Raw genomic sequence first — 24,485 nt, forward strand, 5'->3', positions numbered from 1 at the left:
ATATATTGTTACGGTCCGCGGATTAGATGTTATTTTACCGAGCGGAGGTATAACCGCGGCCGAACAGTTGTTCCCCACTAAACCCGATTCACCCAACGTTGGCCGTATCGCGCCACAGCTACTCAATCTGGAAAACTCTAAAGCAACCGAATGCAAAGAGGAAGAAGACGTACAGAAGAGTAACGGGATTTATTACTATTTACACACATAAGCAAAAAGAGCAGTCACGATTATTTACAGGGGACATGAGACGCAGGTGACACAGTGAAAATTACTAGCTTATACAGACTTAGTTACTACCCAGGACAGAACAAACAAAGATGACTCACACGGGGAATTGCAGAGTGGATTGGCTGGAAGGAGGTGTGTGGCTGGAGGGGGAGGACGGCACGGAGCTGGCTGGAGCTTGATCCCGCACGGGACGTCGGGCTGGACCTCGACGGCCGCTGATGCCACCGATCCTGTCGTGTGCGCGGGATCACGGGTCGGATCACGGTCGGAGCCGACGCGCTGGTGGGGGGGTCTGGCATGACGGGTTCTCTCCTCTCTCTTTCTTTTGTCCAACCACTCTTTCTCCAACGCAACCACTCAACGCAACCACTGACCACCCCTGACGATCAACTCAGCTCTTGTCATGGACCTCTCTTTTCAGACTCATCTCCTTGTCTCAGTAAAAGCGCATCTCTCCTGGGGGCGTCTCTCATGGGTTATATATAGCCCCACCCTTGAACCTTTGCGAACCTCCCCGATCGCTCTTCCTCCGCCCTCTCAAACCAAACCCCTCGTGCTCGGTTGGTTGTTCGGGGCTGGCTCACTCCTCCCCTCTATGACGAGGTGGAGACACGCCTTTCTTCACCAACCCTGCCTCGTGGCCAATGGTGGTTGAAGAAAACCGCCCAAAATGCAGTTGGCCATTGAAATGAAATGAAAGGGGATCTACTCTTATTTCACTTGGTGCAATGGAGTATTTAAATTAATGGGAGACACAGCCTTACCCTAAGACACATAATAAGATATAAGCTACTGAACAAGGGTTTTATCGTGTCCTGCAATGTGGTGTTTATGGAATAACTACCGAGACGCCCTTTGACCTTTACACTATGGAGGTATTTACAAGGATCATGACATTTACAAAGGGTGATCTTTACAACAATTTGCACTACAACAACAAAAAAAAAAAACCATTCTCATATCCACAACAATATGTATATTTGTGTTGTCTTGTCTTGTCTTGTCTAGTCACTGAACTAACTTTCTCAAACTTTTGTGAAATCTACCCAAACTTCTGGTATGCACATATCTCTCCCGTCGGTATGTCCTAAGGGTATTTTTTTGAAAAATTTCCCAATATATATATATTTTTTGTTGTTGGAATTTTGTCGGGAAAAATTTTTTTTTTCAACTTGTCTTCAACTTCAATGGTTTATAAAATGTGATATCATGTATATTACAACTACATCTGTGCAAAATAATTGTTTGAATTATGATTGCTTTAAACCATGACAAAACGGCAACTTGGGTACAGTCATTTATCTATATATCTACACATCTGGGCAGTGTCTGTGTTGTCACTTAACGACTCCCTCAAACTTTTGTTTCCGTGGTTGTGGAGTGTTTTTAATAACGTTGTGGTGGTTTTGAATCACGTGGTGGTGAGGTATTTTGAATTATGTGGTGGTGCAGTGTTTTTAAATGACGTGGTGGCGAGGTGTTTTTAAATCAAATGGTGGTGAGGTGTTTTGAATTACGTCATGGTGAGGTGTTTTGAATTACGTGGTGGTGAGGTATTTATAATTACATGGTGATGAGGTATTTATAATTACGTGGTGGTGAGGTGTTTTTAAATCACATGGTGGTGAGGTGTTTTGAATTATGTGGTGGTGAGGTATTTATAATTATGGTGGTGAGGTGTTTTAATTATGTGGTGGTGAGGTGTTTTTAATTTCGTGGCTGTGAGGTGTTTTTAGTACGTGTTTTATGGCTGAGGTGTTTTTAATTTAATGGTGGTGAGGTGTTTTTATTACGTGTTTTATGGCTGTGAGGTGTTTTTAATGTCATGGTGGTGAGGTGTTTTTATTTCGTGGTGGTGAGGTGTTTTTAATTTCGTGGTGGTGAGGTGTTTTTATTATGTGTTTTATGGCTGTGAGGTGTTTTTATTTCGTGTTTTATGGCTGTGAGGTGTTTTAAATTACTTGGTGGTGAGGTGTTTTGAATTATGTGGTGGTGAGGTGTTTTGAATTACGTGGTGGTGAGGTGTTTTGAATTACGTGGTGGTGAGGTGTTTGGAATTACGTGGTGGTGAGGTGTTTGGAATTACGTGGTGGTGAGGTGTTTTGAATTACGTGGTGGTGAGGTGTTTTAAATCACATGGTGGTGAGGTGTTTTGAATTATGTGGTGGTGAGGTATTTATAATTACGGTGGTGAGGTGTTTTAATTATGTGGTGGTGAGGTGTTTTTAATTTCGTGGTTGTGAGGTGTTTTTAATTTCGTGGTGGTGAGGTGTTTTTATTATGTGTTTTATGGCTGTGAGGTGTTTTTATTTCGTGTTTTATGGCTGTGAGGTGTTTTAAATTACTTGGTGGTGAGGTGTTTTGAATTATGTGGTGGTGAGGTGTTTTGAATTACGTGGTGGTGAGGTGTTTTGAATTACGTGGTGGTGAGGTGTTTTGAATTACGTGGTGGTGAGGTGTTTTGAATTACGTGGTGGTGAGGTGTTTTAAATCACATGGTGGTGAGGTGTTTTGAATTATGTGGTGGTGAGGTATTTATAATTACGGTGGTGAGGTGTTTTAATTATGTGGTGGTGAGGTGTTTTTAATTTCGTGGTTGTGAGGTGTTTTTAGTATGTGTTTTATGGCTGTGGGGTGTTTTTAATTTTGTGGTGGTGAGGTATTTTTATTACGTGTTTTATGGCTGTGAGGTGTTTTTAATGTCGTGGTGGTGAGGTGTTTTTCATTTCGTGGTGGTGAGGTGTTTTTATTCCGTGTTTTATGGCTGTGAGGTGTTTTAAATTACTTGGTGGTGAGGTGTTTTGAATTATGTGGTGGGGAGGTGTTTTAAATTACTTGGTGGTGAGGTGTTTTGAATTATGTGGTGGTGAGGTGTTTTGAATTACTTGGTGGTGAGGTGTTTTGAATTATGTGGTGGAGAGGTGTTTTGAATTACGTGGTGGAGAGGTGTTTTGAATTATGTGGTGGTGAGGTGTTTTGAATTACGTGGTGGAGAGGTGTTTTGAATTATGTGGTGGTGAGGTGTTTTGAATTACGTGGTGGTGAGGTGTTTTGAATTACGTGGTGGTGAGGTGTTTTGAATTACGTGGTGGTGAGGTGTTTTGAATTACGTGGTGGTGAGGTGTAATCGTTCCAAATTTCCAGTCTGCACCTACCCCTCCCGGATGTGTGTGCTGAGGGGTTCTTTCTTGAAAAAAAAACATTCAACCAATACATCCACCATTCCCGCTTTCTTCAACATAAATTGCCTATAAAAATGTAATATCACAAACACAACAAATACATTTGTGCAAAATAATTGTTTGTATTATGATTGGTGTAAATCATGACAACACAGCAACTCAGGTACAGTCATTATCCTCAGCTAAAATAAGCCCGTTCCTCAGTATCGTCGCGTGGTGAGGCGAGCGCAGCGAGCCAAGCCAAGCTAGTATATATATATATTATATATACATATAATTTTTTTTACACATATATATGTTATTTATATACATACATATATATATATATATCATTTTTATATTCTATGTATATATACATATATACACAAAGAATTAAGTTAAGCACCCCCTAATCCTGTCCTGAACCTGAACCCCCTCGAGCACGTTTGGGACATGTTGGGACGACAAATTGCGAAGATGGTCCCTCCAATAGCCAATCTGGATGAATTGGAACGTGCATTACATCGGGAATGGAACAACCTGCCACAGCAACGCATACGACGGCTTACAGGGTCTATGAGACGTAGGGTTGAGTCAGTGATCCGATCACGTGGGTCCTACACACGTTATTGACGCAAAGATCGCTAGAGGTCTTCTCAGAACAATGACTGTACGTTAGAAAACATAAACGTCATCCACACTGTCCGTGATGGACCTATAGCTCCATACTTAAATTGAGGTGAAAATATGCCTAAAATTCCCAAAAAATTTCACCTTAAATTATTCAGAATAAAATATTGAAAACGGCATGATTGTTATGTTTTTATGTGACCATAATATCACTTCTCCAGAAAATATAGCAATATCATGGGTATATTACACTGTTTTGACGACAACAAACTTGTAATGTGCGAGGTTGTAAAAAAACGGGGGGGGGTGCTTAACTTAATTCTTTGTGTATACATATATACGTATATCCCACAGACAATGGTGCTTGATCTTCTGCTAAGTGGTGCCATTTGCTATTGTTTGTGAGGGAGGCTTGTAGACGATGGATCATTCTCGTGAAGGAGACATCTTTGTTCAAGCTCTGCTGCAACCTGTGTACACAGTGTGTAGGGATATTTTGAGCAAATCGTATTTTCCTTGCAAACCCGTTGTAATGAGAGGGACACTGACAAGCTACAATTAAGTGCAATACTGCCTGAGCACTGGCTGTATGGAGTATTGCTCTTCATCGGATATTGATTATCATGGGCGGATGGACAGTGACGTGTACTTAGGGTGAGCACTAACCTGACGCAGGGACTGAATTGAATTCCCTTGCTCTTGCCACTGCTCGTTATCAGCCTGCTAAACCGTGAATTTGAAGCAATTATGGGACTTATGGGACGCACAGGTTGCACTGCTCTGCTGCATCTGCTTATTTTGCACCTATATGCTTCCCCGGGCGGCGGTCATTGCAGGAATTCTACTTTGGGTACGTAAAGGCGGACGGACGCTCGGTTGTATTGCTCAGTCTAGTGTCAAGTTTGAATTATAACCTCGCCCAGGCTTTCGGCATGAAGGCAAATGGGATTGCTATATCGTTTCGTAACAACATTTTTCATGTCATATATTATACAGAGATAAATATATGGAGATGCATATAAAGATGTTTTCAGCTTAAGGTACATCAACTACCTCTTCAAAAACAAAAACGTACCTGGGGCCAATCCTGATAAATAAATAAAAATTGTGTGTTTGTGTGTGTGTGTTGTGTGTGTGTGTTGTGTGTGTGTTGTGAGTATTGTGAGTGTTGTGTGTGTGTGTTGTGTGTGTGTTGTGAGTATTGTGAGTGTTGTGTGTGTTGTGTGTGTGTGTGTGTTGTGAGTGTTTTGTGTGTTGTGTGTGTTGTGTGTGTGTGTGTTGTGTGTGTGTTGTGAGTATTGTGAGTATTGTGAGTGTTGTGTGTCTGTGTGTGTTGTGAGTGTTGTGTGTGTTGTGTGTGTGTGTTGTGTGTGTGTTGTGTGTGATGTGTGTGTTGTGTGTGTGTTGTGTGTGTGTTGTGTGTCTGTTGTGTGTCTGTGTGTGTTGTGAGTGTTGTGTGTGTGTGTGTGTGTGTGTGTTATGTGTTATGATTAGGGCGTGAATGGGCAGATAGAGAATTCACTTTGTGACGCGAAAATGACAGATGGTCACGCTTGGCCCAGCTGAGTCTGGCTCTGCATGCTTCATGAAATTAATTTTCCTCCCTGAGGATTGGCATCGATTGGCTCCATTAAATGAAGTTAAGTGAACCGTGACTTGGCTTGGTTAAATTCAGCCAACCAGATGAAGCTCTGCTCTATTTTTATATACTAAGTCGAGGCTCATGTAAGAGCTAGCACAGAGAACATATAATAAAGGGAGCGGGAGACAAGGGGGAGAGAGAGAGGGAAGCACAACAGTGGAGAACAGGGACATCGGGAGATCTGTGGCAGAGAGAGGGCTGGGGTGGATACACGGGATAAACAAATGCACACTACAAGGGCTTTCAGGAAAGAAAACACAATTTGAAGGAGGTGGATTTAGGGTGGATTAACGGGTGGAGAAGATCAAGGTTTTGGATGAGGAAAGATAAGAGATAGTGGTGAACAGCTGTTTTGAAGATCTGGAGGGAGTCGTGGGATTGAAGAGAATGTGGGAATTTGTTCCAGAGGTGGAAAAAGAGGAATGACACAGCGAAGGTGAGCAGTGAGTCTTGATTTCGCAGTTTCACCAGAAGAGAGTTGCTGGCAGACCTTGTGCATCCTGTAGGAATATTTTGGGGACAAAGCACAGACAGAGCAGGTGCTGCAAGGCCAGAGAGGAGTCGGTAGAAGACAAAGACCACCAACTTGCCTGCGGTGAGAGAGTGAAAGGCCCTCAGAATCAGCTTAATCGCAGGAGATTCCAATGATTCTAAAATCCTTGGTTTCTACAGCGTGGAGCCAAATTAGGTGTGAGGCAGGAGCACCGGCCCAGAGGGGAGAGCAGTATTCCATTGAACTGCGGATAAAAGCCTTGTATGTGGTGAGGAGCTCAGTAGTGCTAAGAAAGAACTTCACACGATGGAGGATGCCCAGTCGGCGACTGGCTTTGGAGGCCACTTTGGAAATGTGGTTTTCCCAGGAAAGATCACGGCAGATAGTGAGATCCAAAAGCTTGAGTGACAGAACTTCTTCGAGAGGATTGTTGACAAAGTAGATGGAAGGGTTTTCCATACGTTTATTTTGGAGAGATAGGTAAGAGTGTGAGATTTGTCAGGATTGAAAGACATGTTCCACTTGCTTGACCAGTTTGTAATTTAATCCAGGTCTGCAGAGAGTGAAGAGGCTGCCGCGTGCCGATCGGAGGGATGAGAGATGGAGCGGCAGACGGTGGAGTCATCAGCAAAAAGATATCGGATTTTCCAGAGAGTCAGAGAGATCAAGATTAGAAAAAGCACTGGGCCCAGAACACTGCCTTGAGGAACTCCAGCCTGGACAGGAAGAGGAGATTAGAGAATTCCATCTTGAGCCACATGTTGACTGCGACCGGAGAGGAAGTCCGCAAGCCATGTGTGGAGATTTCCATGGATACCATAAGAGGAGAGTTTGGTGAGCAGAATGGGGTGCCAGACCGTATCGAAGGCATGAGATATGTCAAGGGAGACGGCTCTGATCTCCTGTTTGGCATTGAGGACCTCCATGCATTGTTGAGGAAGCAGAAGCAGCATGTCCAGAGTGGAGTGACCTGGTCTGAAGCCAAATTGATGATCTGAGATCAAGCCATTCGAGAAGAGGAAGGATTTAATGTCGGAAGCGATGATGGATTCTATGACCTTGCTGCTGATTGGGAGCAGGCTGATTGGTCTGAAGTTGTGGTATGACGTATGACAACTGAAGATGACATGGGATAAATATGTGTATGAGAGAGAGCATATTTCTTTCGAATAATTCCCAGGATGAGTTGATGTCGGAGACAGTAGAAATTGGAGACCAGTCCAGATGATTGATGGCTGCTTGCAGACCGTGCCAATCGGCCTGAGTGAAATGCCAGACTCATCGACATTGAGGAGGCTGTCTGGGATTGGCCAGAGAGATGTCCACTTTAACCAGCACATGATCAGATGAACCGATTGAAGCAGAAGAAGAGCAGCAGACATTTGCAGGGAAGTTAGTCATAATCAAATCCCGAAGAGATTAGTTTTGAACGGGGGGCGGGGGGGGGGGGGGGGGGTGAGGGGGGAGATTTGAAGGGGAGGGAGATTTGAAGGGAGGGATGAGGGGGGAGGGAGTTTTGAAGGGGAGGGCGAGGCGGGAGTTTTGAACGGGGGATAGGGGGAGAGGTCGTGAAGGAATTGGCGTAAGAAGGAGTAGATGAAGGGGACATGGAGTGGGGATGCTGGGATGGGATATGGTTTGTTGGATTGGGGCAAGTAGAAGGAGGGGAGGGAACAGATACTGAGGATGTACAAAAGGACGGATTAATGAAACACAAACATCCTTTGGAAGAACTCCACGGAAGTGGCAGCAAGGGTCGTGTTATTAACCCTTTTGGGGGTATATAGACTGCAGTAGATCTACGATCAGGCGCAGTCTTCAACGTGATAAGCATGGACTAATTTCCGGATTTCTCCAAATTTATTTCAGTTCTTGGTTAAACAGCATTATCGACTATTTATAAAGGTAATCAAATGTGTTTGTGGTTCATAATAATTTTGACTTCCTGTCGAGGCTGTTGCTCCCACAAAAACGGCACGATGAGCTATTTATACACGTGAACATGGCAGGAGAAAGCACTTGTGGAGGTGGGATATTATTAGTATTATATTATTTTGTAATAACATTAATATTATGCTATTATCATTAGTTTTGTTATTTGAAGCGGCCTTGGAAAAACGACACGATAAAGCTAACTTAAGATGGATATACTCCTCAACACACATCCCCATTGGCGGCAATGGTGGGGAACACCCGTTTGGTGGAGAAAACCCCCTTGGGGAGGGGGGCAAATTAATGTGCGACAACCTTCATTATGTAACCCTTAGTCATCCTGTCAAGTTTCATTGAGATTGGATATGCAACGACGGAATGTATCACGGTCAAAAATCATGAGACAGACAGACACCAAATTGCATATTTTAGTATGATGAAGCTTGGCTTGGTGAATTTTGGCCAGTCAGATGAAGCTTTGCTCTATTTGTTTAAATGAGGCTTGGCTTGTTTAAGTTTGGCCAGCCAGATGAAGCTCTGCTCTATTTGTTTAAATGAAGCTTGTGTAGCGGCTACCGCTGGGTATACACAATCGCCTTGCACCTACCGAGGACGCGGAGCGATCACCATGCCGGGTTCGCCCAGGACGCCCGGGCACGCCCAGCCTCGCCTTTCCAGGGCTCGTCCAGGACGCCCGGGCATGCCCGCTCTCGACTTGCCAGGCCTTGTCCAGGACGCCCGGGCACGTCCAGACTCGCCTTTCCAGGGTTCGCCCAGGACGCCCGGGCACGCCCAGCCTCGCCTTTCCAGGGCTCGTCCAGGACGCCCGGGCATGCCCGCTCTCGACTTGCCAGGCCTCGTCCAGGACGCCCGGGCACGTCCAGACTCGCCTTTCCAGGGTTCGCCCAGGACGCCCGAGCACGCCCGGTCTCGCCTTTCCCAGGCAAACGCTCCAGGATAATGTGTATATATATTGCTGCCCGATAAATGGGCTTTTCAGAGTACCTGAGTTGATTTGACACAATAAAGAAACTCGGACGAATTCCAGCTTTTTGTCGCGTACATTCTTCCGATTTGCGTTGGAGCACAGCTCCTACATTGGTGACCCGACATGGACACGGCAGTTGCCCTCAAACTGCCTACCTTCTGGGAGGCTCATGCGGCGGTTTGGTCCGCCCAGGCGGACTCCCTGTTCGCCCTGCGAGGCATCACGGCTGACGACACCCACTTCCACCATGTGGTAGCAGCACTCGGCTCAGCCACTGCGGCCCGCGCCCTGAGCCTCCTCGAGAGCCCGCCAGCCGCTGACAAATACGACGCGATTAAAAAGCTCCTCCTCGACGCTTTCGCCCTCTCATCGGCGGAACGTGCACGGCGCCTGCTCGACCTGCCCGAGCTCGGCGACACGCGCCCGTCCGAGCGAATGGACTACATGCTCTCATTGCTCGGCGAGCACTCTCCAGCTTTCCTGTTCCGGGAGCTGTTCCTCCGTCAGCTGCCTAGCCAGGTACGCCTCGCCCTGGCAAGCACGACGATCACGGATCCCCGCGCCCTCGCCAGGGAAGCCGACAAGATCTCCGCGGCAGGCCAACGCATTGGAGCAGCGACCTGGAGCCCACCGCCGTCCGAAGCAACGCCCATGGCGCCCGAGCACCCGGCACGGTCGACGACCGAACTGCCGACGCAATTGGCGGCCGCTACGCCGCACCGACCACCTCCAGCACGACGACCGGGGCCTCCACCTGACCAGGCGTGGTGTTATTATCATGCCAGGTTCGGACAGAAGGCCCGGACATGCCAACCCCAGTGCACCTTCGGCAAGCCGGGAAACGGCCGGGCCGGCATTCATTACCAGCCATGAGCGCCGGCCACATGGGCAACTTACTTTTCATCAGGGACAAAGCGTCCGGACGGCGCTTCCTGTGTGACACCGGCGCCCAACTGAGCGTCATACCCGCCTCCGATCAGGGCAGGCAGTCCGCGGTTTGTGGCCCCTCCTTGGTGGCGGCCAACGGATCGGCCATCCGCACCTTCGGCCCACGCAACGTCACCCTCTGCTTCGGCAGCCAACACTTTAATTGGACTTTTGTAACCGCAAGCGTGCCCATGGCTTGCTAGGCGCCGACTTCCTCTGCGCACATGGACTGCTGGTTGATGTCAAACGGCGTCACCTCGTCAACGCCGAGACCTTCAGCTCCCTGGCATGCACATTGAGCAGCTCCGCTCCGACCGAGCTGGCATGCGCCCTCCCGGCGGCGAACGAGTTTGCTCGCCTGCTCACGGAGTTCCCGGCCTTCACGTGGCCGACGTTTTCGGCCGTCGCAGTACGACATCGGATCGAGCTCCACATACCAACTACGGGCCCGCCGGTCTACGCCAGAGCCCGCCGCCTCGACCCAGCCAAGCTCGCCGTGGCCAAAGCCGAGTTCGACGCTTTGGAACACCTCGGCATCGTGCGGCGCTCCGATAGCGCGTGGGCTTCGCCACTACACATCGTCCCAAAACCAGGGGGCGGCTGGCGCCCATGTGGCGACTACTGCCGCCTTAACGACGCTACCACCCCCGACAGGTATCCGATCCCGCACATCCAAGACTTCTCCGCCCGTTTGGCAGGACGGGTCATTTTTTCGAAGATCAAATTAATACGGGGATACCACCAGGTACCTGTCAGGGCGGCCGACGTCCCAAAAACGGCCGTCATCATGCCGTTCGGCCTATTCGAATTCCTGTGAATGCCGTTTGGCCTCAAGAACGCGGCTCAGGCGTTCCAGCGCTTGATGGACGGCGAGCTGCGCGACCTGCCGTTCCTCTTCGTTTACCTGGACGACATCCTCGTCGCCAGCACGTCCCGGGCCGAGCACCTCCTCCACCTCCGAACACTGTTCGGGCGCCTCAGCGAGCACGGCCTCATCGTCAACCCGGCCAAATGCCACTTCGGCACGACGGCCGTTGATTTTTTGGGCCACCACATCACCAAGAACGGGGCCGTGCCGCTGCCAACCAAGGTCGAGGCCATCACCACGTTTCCGCGTCCCCGCTCCATAAAGGCCCTGCAAGAATTCCTTGGAATGGTGAATTTCTATCACCGCTTCGTGCCCCGCGCTGCTCAACTCATGCGGCCCCTCTACGAAGCCCTCCGGGGCAAGCCGGCCAAGCACGACGTCGTCTGGTCCGCAGCCATGGACGCGGCCTTTAAAAACTCGAAGCGGGCCCTCGCCGACGCAACACTGCTCGCTCACCCGGTGCTCAACGCTCCCATCGCCCTCACCACGGATGCCTCCGACTACGCGGTGGGCGCCGTACATGAGCAATGGGTGAACGGGGTTTGGCAGCCACTTGCTTTTTTCAGCCGGCAACTCCGGCCGAACGAGCTCAAATATAGCACGTTTGACCGTGAGCTCCTCGGTCTACACCTGGCAGTTCGCCATTTCCGCCACCTCCTGGAGGGCCGACCCTTCACGGCGTTCGTCGACCACAAGCCGTTGGTTTACGCAATGGCCAAGGTCATGGAGCCGTGGTCGGCCCGCCAACAGCACCACCTCTCCGCCGTGTCGGAATTTACCACGGACATCCGGCACGTCGCCGGCAAAGACAACGCCGTGGCCGACTGTCTTTCTCGGGCCAGCGCGAACGCGGTCCACCTCGGCGTGGACTTCGCGCTTATGGCGGCTGACCAAACCACCGACACCACGGTGCAAGCCCTCCGGGCGGCGGACACGGGCCTCCGCCTGGCCGACATCCCCTTCGCGGACACTGTCCTGCTATGCGACGTCTCCCAAGGCCAGCCTCGCCCCATCGTGCCCGTTACCTGGCAACGCCGCATCTTCGCCTCCCTCCACGGCCTTTCTCACCCGGGCCGGAAAGCTTCCCAGAAGCTGGTGTCGGCGCGATTCGTCTGGCGCGGCCTTCGACGGGACGTCCGCGATTGGACCAGCACCTGCACAGCCTGCCAACAGGCCAAGGTCCACCGACACACCCAGGCCCTGCTGGCACCTTTCACCGTGCCCGAACGACGTTTCGACCACGTCAACGTGGACCTGGTGGGCCCCCTCCCCCCATCACGGGGTTTCACACACCTGCTCACCATGGTGGACAGGACCACCAGGTGGCCGGAGGCCGTTCCCATCGTCTCCACCACCACCGCCGACGTGGCGCAGGCTTTCATCGCCACCTGGGTCGCCCGCTTCGGCGCACCGGCGGACATCTCGTCGGACCGCGGACCGCAGTTCACCTCCGAGCTGTGGGGCGCGGTCACCCGCAACCTGGGGGTCAAGCTCCACCGTACTATGGCCTACCACCCCCAAGCCAACGGGTTGTGCGAGCGGTTCCACCGCTCCATGAAGGCCGCGCTCATGGCCGGCCTTCATGACGGCGGTTGGGCCGACCGGCTGCAGTGGGTCCTTTTGGGCCTCTGCACGGCCCCCAAGGAGGACCTCCGGGCGTCCACCGCCGAGCTTGTCTACGGCCAGGCATTACGCGTCCCAGGCGAATTCGTGCCCGACGCTACCAGTCCCTGGTCCGCAGCTCACCAGCGCTCGGACCTCCAGGAGACCGCCCGACGGTTTGCCCCCGTGCCAACGTCCCACCACGGTGACCCCCAGTCCTACGTCCCCCCAGCGCTTCGCACAGCGGAGTACGTTTTTGTGCGTCATGACGCACATCGGGGGCCACTCCGGCCGCCGTACGACGGGCCCTTCCGGGTCCTGCGATGGGACGACAAGTCGTTCGTCATCGACATCGGCGGCAGGTCGGACCGGATTGCGGTGGACCGCCTCAAGCCGGCGCACGTGGACATCGACCAACCGCCACGGTTGGCCCTTCCGCCACGGCGAGGCCGGCCCCCATCCACGGTGCCCCCCACTCGACCGCCCCCCACCACACCGGACCCCCCCCCCCCCCCCCACGACCCGCCAGGGGTCGCTTCGGCCGGGTCATCAGGACCCCCCTTAAATTGACCCTGCCGGTGCAAGTCGATTCTGGGGGGACGTGTGTAGCGGCTACCGCTGGGTATACACAATCGCCTTGCACCTACCGAGGACGCGGAGCGATCACCATGCCGGGCTCGCCCAGGACGCCCGGGCACGCCCAGCCTCGCCTTTCCAGGGTTCGCCCAGGACGCCCGGGCACGCCCAGCCTCGCCTTTCCAGGGCTCGTCCAGGACGCCCGGGCATGCCCGCTCTCGACTTGCCAGGCCTCGTCCAGGACGCCCGGGCACGTCCAGACTCGCCTTTCCAGGGTTCGCCCACGACGCCCGGGCACGCCCGGTCTCGCCTTTCCCGGGCAAACGCTCCGGGATAATGTGTATATATATTGCTGCCCGATAAACGGGCTTTTCAGAGTACCCGAGTTGATTTGACAAAATAAAGAAACTCGGACGAATTCCAGCTTTTTGTCGCGTCCATTCTTCCGATTTACGTTGGAGCACAACTTCTACACTTGGCTTGTTTAAGTTTGGCCAGCCAGATGAAGCTCTGCTCTATTTGTTTAAATGAAGCTTGGCTTGTTTAAGTTTGGCCAGCCATACGAAGCTCTGCTCTATTTGTTTCAATGAAGCTTCGCTTGTTTAAGTTTGGCCAGCCATATGAAGCTCTGCTCTATTTGTTTAAATGAAGCTTCGCTTGTTTAGCTTTGGCCAGCCAGATGAAGCTCTGCTCTATCTATCTATAATTCCAGCAATCTCTGTGTGTCTGTGTGTCTGTGTGTCTGTGTGTCTGTGTGTCTGTGTGTCTGTGTGTCTGTGTGTCTGTGTGTTTGTCTGTGACCGCTGTTTCTCGACAACCACGGGTCCGATATACTTGAAACTTGCCAGGTATATTGCTGGGGACCCGAGGATGTGCCTTTTCAAGGTTTGTAATTAATCGGACAAGTACCTACCGAGCTATGTCCAAAAAACGCTTCAACCAATCAGAGAGCAGCGAGCTATCACGTGTGCCGAACCGTTAATGCAATGCAAGCGTTAATGCGTTAATGCAAGGCTTTTCTTTTTTTCCCTCTTCTCTTTCTACTTTTCCTTGCGATTAAATTGCAAACAGCCAAAATACGTTGGCGCTAATTGAATAATTGGCCATTAACACTAAAATAATCGTAACTGCGATATGCCAACTTCCGGACAGTGCAGCCTTCCATGTTGTTGTTGTTTGCAGCAGCTGTTTGCAGCAAGGCAAGGCTTTTCTTTTTTTCCCTCTTCTCTTTCTACTTTGCCTTGCGATTAAATTGCAAACAGCCAAAATACGTTGGCGCTAATTGAATAATTGGGCATTATGTTTTACAACTAATAAAAACGAATTTGCGATTCATTCGCTTTCCTGCGCGTTTGTGTACGCGATGGCGATTTCTTTACCAAACTCCGGAAGCCGTTCGCTTTGGACCGAACCATTGCATGTAAATAGAGGGGGGGGATTGTCACCACTCGCAAGCCGTTCGCTTTGGACCAAACCATTTCATGTAAATAGGGGGGGGGGGATATAATTTTAGATATATATATAGTACGGGCATGCCCTAGTTTGTTTGAATGAAGCTTGGCTTGTTTAAGTTTGGCCAGCCAGATGAAGCTCTGCTCTATTTGTTTGAATGAAGCTTGGCTTGTTTAAGTTTGGCCAGCCAGATAAAGCTCTGCTCTTTTTGTTTGAATGAAGCTTGGCTTGTTTAAATTTGGCCAGCCAGATGAAGCTCTGCTATATTTGTTTAAATGAAGCTTGGCTTGTTTAAGTTTGGCCAGCCAGATGAAGCTTTGCTCTTTTTGTTTGAATGAAGCTTGGCTTGTTTAAGTTTGGCCAGCCAGATTACGCTCTGCTATATTTGTTTAAATGAAGCTTGGCTTGTTTAAGTTTGGCCAGCCAGATGAAGCTCTGATATATTTGTTTAAATGAAGCTTGGCTTGTTTAAATTTGGCCAGCCAGATGAAGCTCTGCTATATTTGTTTAAATGAAGCTTGGCTTGTTTAAGTTTGGCCAGCCAGATGAAGCTTTGCTCTTTTTGTTTGAATGAAGCTTGGCTTGTTTAAGTTTGGCCAGCCAGATTACGCTCTGCTCTATTTGTTTAAATGAAGCTTGGCTTGTTTAAGTTTGGCCAGCCAGATGAAGCTCTGCTATATTTGTTTAAATGAAGCTTGGCTTGTTTAAGTTTGGCCAGCCAGATGAAGCTCTGCTCTTTTTGTTTGAATGAAGCTTGGCTTGTTTAAGTTTGGCCAGCCAGATGACACTCTGCTCTATTTGTTTAAATGAAGCTTGGCTTGTTTAAGTTTGGCCAGCCAGATGAAGCTCTGCTATATTTGTTTAAATGAAGCTTGGCTTGTATAAGTTTGGCCAGCCAGATGAAGCTCTGCTCTTTTTGTTTGAATGAAGCTTGGCTTGTTTAAGTTTGGCCAGCCAGATGACACTCTGCTCTATTTGTTTGAATGAAGCTTGGCTTGTTTAAGTTTGGCCAGCCAGATGAAGCTCTGCTCTATTTGTTTAAATGAAGCTTGGCTTGTTTAAGTTTGGCCAGCCAGATGAAGCTCTGCTCTATTTGTTTAAACTAGGGCATGCCCGTACTATATATATATCTAAAATTATATCCCCCCCCCTATTTACATGAAATGGTTTGGTCCAAAGCGAACGGCTTGCGAGTGGTGACAATCCCCCCCCTCTATTTACATGCAATGGTTCGGTCCAAAGCGAACGGCTTCCGGAGTTTGGTAAAGAAATCGCCATCGCGTACACAAACGCGCAGGAAAGCGAATGAATCGCAAATTCGTTTTTATTAGTTGTAAAACATAATGCCCAATTATTCAATTATCGCCAACGTATTTTGGCTGTTTGCAATTTAATCGCAAGGCAAAGTAGAAAGAGAAGAGGGAAAAAAAGAAAAGCCTTGCCTTGCTGCAAACAGCTGCTGCAAACAACAACAGCATGGAAGGCTGCACTGTCCGGAAGTTGGCATATCGCAGTTACGATTATTTTAGTGTTAATGGCCAATTATTCAATTAGCGCCAACGTATTTTGGCTGTTTGCAATTTAATCGCAAGGAAAAGTAGAAAGAGAAGAGGGAAAAAAAGAAAAGCCTTGCATTAACGCATTAACGCTTGCATTGCATTAACGGTTCGGCACACGTGATAGCTCGCTGCTCTCTGATTGGTTGAAGCGTTTTTTGGACATAGCTCGGTAGGTACTTGTCCGATTAATTACAAACCTTGAAAAGGCACATCCTCGGGTCCCCAGCAATATACCTGGCAAGTTTCAAGTATATCGGACCCGTGGTTGTCGAGAAACAGCGGTCACAGACAAACACACAGACACACAGACACACAGACACACAGACAGACACACAGAGATTGCTGGAATTATAGATAGATGAAGCTTGGCTTGATTAAGTTTGGCCAGCCAGATGACACTCTGCTCTATTTGTTTAAATGAAGCTTGGCTTGTTTAAGTTTGGCCAGCCAGATGAAGCTCTGCTCTATTTGTTTAAATGAAGCTTGGCTTGTTTAAGTTTGGCCAGCCAGATGAAGCTCTGCTCTATTTGTTTAAATGAAGCTTGGCTTGATTAAGTTTGGCCAGCCAGATGACACTCTGCTCTATTTGTTTTAATGAAGCTTGGCTTGTTTAAGTTTGGCCAGCCAGATGAAGCTCTGCTCTATTTGTTTAAATGAAGCTTGGCTTGTTTAAGTTTGGCCAGCCAGATGAAGCTCTGCTCTATTTGTTCAAATGAAGCTTGGCTTGTTTAGGTTTGGCCAGCCAAATGAAGCTCTGCTCTATTTGTTCAAATGAAGCTTGGCTTGTTTGATTTCAGCCATCCAGATGACGCTCTGCTCTATTTGTTTAAATGAAGCTTGGCTTTGTTAAATTTGGCCATCCAGATGACGCTCTGCTCTATTTGTTTAAATGAAGCTTGGCTTTGTTAAATTTGGCCAGCCAGATGAAGCTCTGCTCTTTTTGTTTAAATGAAGCTTGGCTTTGTTAAATTTGGCCATCCAGATGACGCTCTGCTCTATTTGTTTAAATGAAGCTTGGCTTTGTTAAATTTGGCCATCCAGATGACGCTCTGCTCTATTTGTTTCAATGAAGCTTGGCTTTGTTAAATTTGGCCAGCCAGATGAAGCTCTGCTCTATTTGTTTCAATGAAGCTTGGCTTTGTTAAATTTGGCCATCCAGATGACGCTCTGCTCTATTTGTTTAAATGAAGCTTGGATTTGTTAAATTTGGCCAGCCAGATGAAGCTCTGCTCTTTTTGTTTAAATGAAGCTTGGCTTTGTTAAATTTGGCCAGCCAGATGAAGCTCTGCTCTATTTGTTTCAATGAAGCTTGGCTTTGTTAAATTTGGCCAGCCAGATGAAGCTCTGCTCTATTTGTTCAAATGAAGCTTGGCTTGTTTAATTTCAGCCATCCAGATGAAGCTCTGCTCTATTTGTTTAAATGAAGCTTGGCTTTGTTAAATTTGGCCAGCCAGATGAAGCTCTGCTCTTTTTGTTTAAATGAAGCTTGGCTTTGTTAAATTTGGCCAGCCAGATGAAGCTCTGCTCTTTTTGTTTAAATGAAGCTTGGCTTTGTTAAATTTGGCCAGCCAGATGAAGCTCTGCTCTATTTGTTTCAATGAAGCTTGGCTTTGTTAAATTTGGCCAGCCAGATGAAGCTCTGCTCTATTTGTTCAAATGAAGCTTGGCTTGGTTAAATGAATCTTGCTGAACCGAGACCATCGTTCAATGAAATTTGCTGTGCCTGGGCTCGGCTTCATTGAATGAAGCTAGCTGAGGTTTGGTTAAATAAAACTAGCCGATGGTCTTATTGGCTTGTTTGAATGAAGCTAACCAGGTGAGACTTGTTTCAGGTTGGTTAAATCAAGCCTGCTGAGTCTTGATTTTGGGAGAGTGAAGCTCGGTGACGCAAAAAAACAACAAAAAAAACCCTGAAATTTGGCTCAGATCTCAACACAATCTCTTACACAGTGCATTCAGAAAGTATTCAGACCCCTTCACTTTTTTCACATTTTGTTATGTTGCAGCCTTATGCAGAAATCGTTTAAATTCATTTTTTCCCTCATCAATCTACACCCAATACCCCATAATGACAAAGAGAAAACCGGATTTTAGAAAGTTTTGCAAATTAATTAAAAAGAAAAATCTGAAATATCACATTTACATAAGTATTCAGACCCTTTGCTATGACACTTGAAATTTAGCTCAGGTGCCTCCCATTTCTCTTGATCATCTTTGAGATGTCTCATCTTTGATGTCACACCTTGAATGGAGTCCACCTGTGGTAAATTCAATTGATTGGACATGATTTGGAAAGGCTCACACCTGTCTATATAAGGTCTCACAGCTGACAATGCATATCAGAGCAAAAACCAAGCCATGAGGTCGAAGGAATTGCCTGCAGAGCTCAGAGAAAGGATTGTGTCGAGGCACAGATCTGGGGAAGCCGACAACAAAAAAAAAATTATATCTCTGCACAGAATAATACAGCATTTATGAAAGCAGAATAATACAGCATTTATGAAAGCAGAATAATACAGCATTTATGAAGGCAGAATAATACAGCATTTATGAAGGCAGAATAATACAGCATTTATGAAAGCAGAATAATACAGCATTTATGAAAGCAGAATAATACAGCATTTATGAAAGCAGAATAATACAGCATTTATGAAAGCAGAATAATACAGCATTTATGAATGCAGAATAATACAGCATTTATGAAAGCAGAATAATACAGCATTTATGAAAGCAGAATAATACAGCATTTATGAAAGCAGAACATTACAGCATTTATGAATGCAGAATAATACAGCATTTATGAAGGCAGAATAATATAGCATTTATGAAAGCAGAATAATACAGCATTTATGAAAGCAGAATAATATAGCATTTATGAAAGCAGAATAATACAGCATTTATGAAAGCAGAATAATACAGCATTTATGAAAGCAGAATAATACAGCATTTATGAAAGCAGAATAATATAGCATTTATGAAAGCAGAATAATACAGCATTTATGAAAGCAGAATAATACAGCATTTATGGAAGCAGAATAATACAGCATTTATGAAAGCAGAATAATACAGCATTTATGAAAGCAGAATAATACAGCATTTATGAAAGCAGAATAATATAGCATTTATGAAAGCAGAATAATATAGCATTTATGAAAGCAGAATAATATAGCATTTATGAAAGCAGAATAATACAGCATTTATGAAAGCAGAATAATACAGCATTTATGAAAGCAGAATAATATAGCATTTATGAAAGCAGAATAATACAGCATTTATGAAAGCAGAATAATACAGCATTTATGAAAGCAGAATAATACAGCATTTATGAAAGCAGAATAATACAGCATTTATGAAAGCAGAATAATATAGCATTTATGAAAGCAGAATAATACAGCATTTATGAAAGCAGAATAATACAGCATTTATGAAAGCAGAATAATACAGCATTTATGAAAGCAGAATAATACAGCATTTATGAAAGCAGAATAATATAGCATTTATGAAAGCAGAATAATACAGCATTTATGAAAGCAGAATAATACAGCATTTATGAAAGCAGAATAATACAGAATTTATGAAAGCAGAATAATACAGCATTTATGAAAGCAGAATAATACAGCATTTATGAAAGCAGAATAATATAGCATTTATGAAAGCAGAATAATACAGCATTTATGAAAGCAGAATAATACAGCATTTATGAAAGCAGAATAATACAGCGTTTATGAAAGCAGAATAATACAGCATTTATGAAAGCAGAATAATACAGCATTTATGAAAGCAGAATAATACAGCATTTATGAAAGCAGAATAATACAGCATTTATGAAAGCAGAATAATACAGCATTTATGAAAGCAGAATAATACAGCATTTATGAAAGCAGAATAATACAGCATTTATGAAAGCAGAATAATACAGCGTTTATGAAAGCAGAATAATACAGCATTTATGAAGGCAGAATAATACAGCATTTATGAAAGCAGAATAATACAGCATTTATGAAAGCAGAATAATACAGCATTTATGAAAGCAGAATAATACAGCATTTATGAAAGCAGAATAATATAGCATTTATGAAAGCAGAATAATACAGCATTTATGAAAGCAGAATAATACAGCATTTATGAAAGCAGAATAATACAGCATTTATGAAAGCAGAATAATACAGCGTTTATGAAAGCAGAATAATACAGCATTTATGAAAGCAGAATAATACAGCATTTATGAAAGCAGAATAATACAGCATTTATGAAAGCAGAATAATACAGCATTTATGAAAGTAGAATAATACAGCATTTATGAAAGCAGAATAATACAGCATTTATGAAAGCAGAATAATACAGCATTTATGAAAGCAGAATAATACAGCATTTATGAAGGCAGAATAATACAGCATTTATGAAGGCAGAATAATACAGCATTTATGAAAGCAGAATAATACAGCATTTATGAAAGCAGAATAATACAGCATTTATGAAAGCAGAATAATACAGCATTTATGAAAGCAGAATAATACAGAATTTATGAAAGCAGAATAATACAGCATTTATGAAAGCAGAATAATACAGCATTTATGAAGGCAGAATAATACAGCATTTATGAAGGCAGAATAATACAGCATTTATGAAGGCCGAAAAATACAGCATTTATGAAAGCAGAATAATACAGCATTTATGAAGGCAGAATAATGCAGCATTTATGAAGGCAGAATAATGCAGCATTTATGAAGGCAGAATAATGCAGCATTTATGAAAGCAGAATAATACAGCATTTATGAAAGCAGAATAATACAGCATTTATGAAGGCAGAATAATATTGCATTTATGAAGGCAGAATAATACAGCATTTATGAAAGCAGAATAATATTGCATTTATGAAAGCAGAATAATACAGCATTTATGAAAGCAGAATAATACAGCATTTATGAAAGCAGAATAATACAGCATTTATGAAAGCAGAATAATACAGCATTTATGAAGGCAGAATAATACAGCATTTATAAAAGCAGAATAATACAGCATTTAAGAAAGCAGAATAATACAGCATTTATGAAAGCAGAATAATACAGCATTTATGAAAGCAGAATAATACAGCATTTATGAAAGCAGAATAATACAGCATTTATGAAAGCAGAATAATACAGCATTTATGAAAGCAGAATAATACAGCATTTATGAAGGCAGAATAATACAGCATTTATGAAAGCAGAATAATACCGCATTTATGAAAGCAGAATAATACAGCATTTATGAAAGCAGAATAATACAGCATTTATGAAAGCAGAATAATACAGCGTTTATGAAAGCAGAATAATACAGCTTTTATGAAAGCAGAATAATACAGCATTTATGAAAGCAGAATAATATCGCATTTATGAAAGCAGAATAATACAGAATTTATGAAAGCAGAATAATACAGCATTTATGAAGGCAGAATAATACAGCATTTATGAAAGCAGAATAATACAGCATTTATGAAGGCAGAATAATACAGCTTTTATGAAAGCAGAATAATACAGCATTTATGAAAGCAGAATAATACAGCATTTATGAAAGCAGAATAATACAGCATTTATGAAAGCAGAATAATACAGCATTTATGAAAGCAGAATAATACAGCGTTTATGAAAGCAGAATAATACAGCATTTATGAAAGCAGAATAATACAGCATTTATGAAAGCAGAATAATACAGCATTTATGAAAGCAGAATAATACAGCATTTATGAAAGCAGAATAATACAGCATTTATGAAAGCAGAATAATACAGCATTTATGAAAGCAGAATAATACAGCATTTATGAAAGCAGAATAATACAGCATTTATGAAGGCAGAATAATACAGCATTTATGAAGGCAGAATAATACAGCATTTATGAAAGCAGAATAATACAGCGTTTATGAAAGCAGAATAATACAGCGTTTATGAAAGCAGAATAATACAGCATTTATGAAAGCAGAATAATACAGCATTTATGAAAGCAGAATAATACAGCATTTATGAAAGCAGAATAATACAGCATTTATGAAAGCAGAATAATACAGCATTTATGAAAGCAGAATAATACAGCATTTATGAAAGCAGAATAATACAGAATTTATGAAAGCAGAATAATACAGCATTTATGAAAGCAGAATAATACAGCATTTATGAAGGCAGAATAATACAGCATTTATGAAGGCAGAATAATACAGCATTTATGAAGGCAGAATAATACAGCATTTATGAAAGCAGAATAATACAGCATTTATGAAGGCAGAATAATGCAGCATTTATGAAGGCAGAACAATATTGCATTTATGAAGGCAGAATAATGCAGCATTTATGAAAGCAGAATAATACAGCATTTATGAAAGCAGAATAATACAGCATTTATGAAGGCAGAATAATACAGCATTTATGAAGGCAGAATAATATTGCATTTATGAAGGCAGAATAATACAGCATTTATGAAAGCAGAATAATATTGCATTTATGAAAGCAGAATAATACAGCATTTATGAAAGCAGAATAATACAGCATTTATGAAAGCAGAATAATACAGCATTTATGAAAGCAGAATAATACAGCATTTATGAAGGCAGAATAATACAGCATTTATAAAAGCAGAATAATACAGCATTTAAGAAAGCAGAATAATACAGCATTTATGAAAGCAGAATAATACAGCATTTATGAAAGCAGAATAATACAGCATTTATGAAAGCAGAATAATACAGCATTTATGAAAGCAGAATAATACAGCATTTATGAAAGCAGAATAATACAGCATTTATGAAGGCAGAATAATACAGCATTTATGAAAGCAGAATAATACCGCATTTATGAAAGCAGAATAATACAGCATTTATGAAAGCAGAATAATACCGCATTTATGAAAGCAGAATAATACAGCATTTATGAAAGCAGAATAATACAGCATTTATGAAAGCAGAATAATACAGCTTTTATGAAAGCCGAATAATACAGCATTTATGAAAGCAGAATAATATCGCATTTATGAAAGCAGAATAATACAGAATTTATGAAAGCAGAATAATACAGCATTTATGAAGGCAGAATAATACAGCATTTATGAAAGCAGAATAATACAGCATTTATGAAGGCAGAATAATACAGCTTTTATGAAAGCAGAATAATACAGCATTTATGAAAGCAGAATAATACAGCATTTATGAAAGCAGAATAATACAGAATTTATGAAAGTGAAGGAACTGCGCTCCAACGCGAGTCGAAAGAATTGACGCGACCAAAGACGGAATTCGTCCGAGTTGCTTTATTGAAACAAAACAGCTCAGGTATTCTGACAAGCCCGTTTATCGGGCAGCAATATATATACACATTTATGTCGGGAAGTTTGCCCGGCAAAAGCTATACCGGGCATGCCCGGGTGTCAAGGGCGAGCCTTGGAAAGGCGAGTCTGGACCTGCCCGGGCGTGTTTGGCTGCGGCCTGGCAAGTCGAGGCTGGGCGTGCCCGGGCGCTCTGGACGAGCCCTGGAAAGGCGATAGCGGGCATGCCCGGATGCTCTGGGCGAGCCCTGAAAAGGCGATAGCGGGCATGCCCGGACGCTCTGGGCGAGCCCTGGAAAGGCGATAGCGGGCATGCCCGGACGCTCTGGGCGAGCCCTGGAAAGGCGATAGCGGGCATGCCCGGACGCTCTGGGCGAGCCCTGGAAAGGCGATAGCGGGCATGCCCGGACGCTCTGGGCGAGCCCTGGAAAGGCGAGAGCGGGCATGCCCGGGAAAGACGAGACCGGGCGTGCCCGGGAGGTTCGGGCGTGCCCGGGAACAGTGAATCCAGGCATGCCCGGGAGAGGCGCGTCTGGCCGTGTTCTGGCCGGTGCAAGGCGATTGTGTGCATCCAGCGGTAACCGCTACAAAAGCAGAATAATACAGCATTTATGAAAGCAGAATAATACAGCATTTATGAAGGCAGAATAATACAGCATTTATGAGAGCAGAATAATATAGCATTTTTGAAAGCAGAATAATACAGCTTAGTAACTTATGAAAGCGTTTTATTACTTCTTCCACCGAAGGCAGGTGGAGGTTGTGGGTTCATTTGCATAATTGCATCCTTCAGGACACATTTGAGGATTTCCCTAACCTTTCCCTTGAGGACATCCTTAAGTTGAGGATGGTTGCATATACGAATAATTATTAAGGTTTTCCTTGAATCCTTCCTTAAAGTAAAGGGAGCCCCTACCCATACTTAACCACTAACCTTTGAGTTTCCAAAAGGCGCTCCTCATGGAAGTTGGTCACGAAGAGGTCGATTATTGCAGCGCAATGCCAGAGATCGATATAACAATGCTTCCACAATTTTCACGCTTTCATGACATCCAGAATATTTTCCTGGTAGTTTCGCACCCATATTTCGCTTTCATAATTTCATACTGTCATCATTCCTGGAAGGTTTCCAA

General features: G+C 44.8%; 1 protein-coding gene and 1 long non-coding RNA gene across 3 annotated transcripts in view; one reads left to right on the forward strand and one right to left on the reverse strand.

Annotated features, from left to right (window-relative positions):
• LOC137423309 (glutamate receptor ionotropic, kainate 2-like) overlaps window positions 1–24,485 on the forward strand; it is a 72,072-nt gene that overhangs the window by 13,380 nt on the left and 34,207 nt on the right. Inside the window, exon 1 of one of the 2 annotated variants that reach the window (XM_068110324.2) lies at window positions 4,696–4,872. The exons of the other annotated variant lie outside the window; for it this stretch is intronic. Within the exon in view, the coding sequence (XP_067966425.1) occupies window positions 4,770–4,872 (103 nt within the window). The 5' untranslated portion in view covers window positions 4,696–4,769. Of the gene's footprint in view, window positions 1–4,695; window positions 4,873–24,485 lie in introns of those variants that run through there. 2 annotated transcript variants of the gene reach the window in all.
• LOC137423313 (uncharacterized) overlaps window positions 23,879–24,485 on the reverse strand; it is a 51,768-nt gene continuing 51,161 nt past the window's right edge. Inside the window, exon 3 of the long non-coding RNA XR_010983679.2 lies at window positions 23,879–23,936. This is a non-coding gene — a long non-coding RNA (uncharacterized LOC137423313). The remainder of the gene's footprint in view (window positions 23,937–24,485) is intronic.

The sequence above is a fragment of the Myxine glutinosa genome, chromosome 3 (genome assembly GCF_964187855.1).
Source record: "Myxine glutinosa chromosome 3, kmMyxGlut1.1, whole genome shotgun sequence".
In the NCBI taxonomy this organism is placed as follows: Eukaryota; Metazoa; Chordata; class Myxini; order Myxiniformes; family Myxinidae; genus Myxine; species Myxine glutinosa.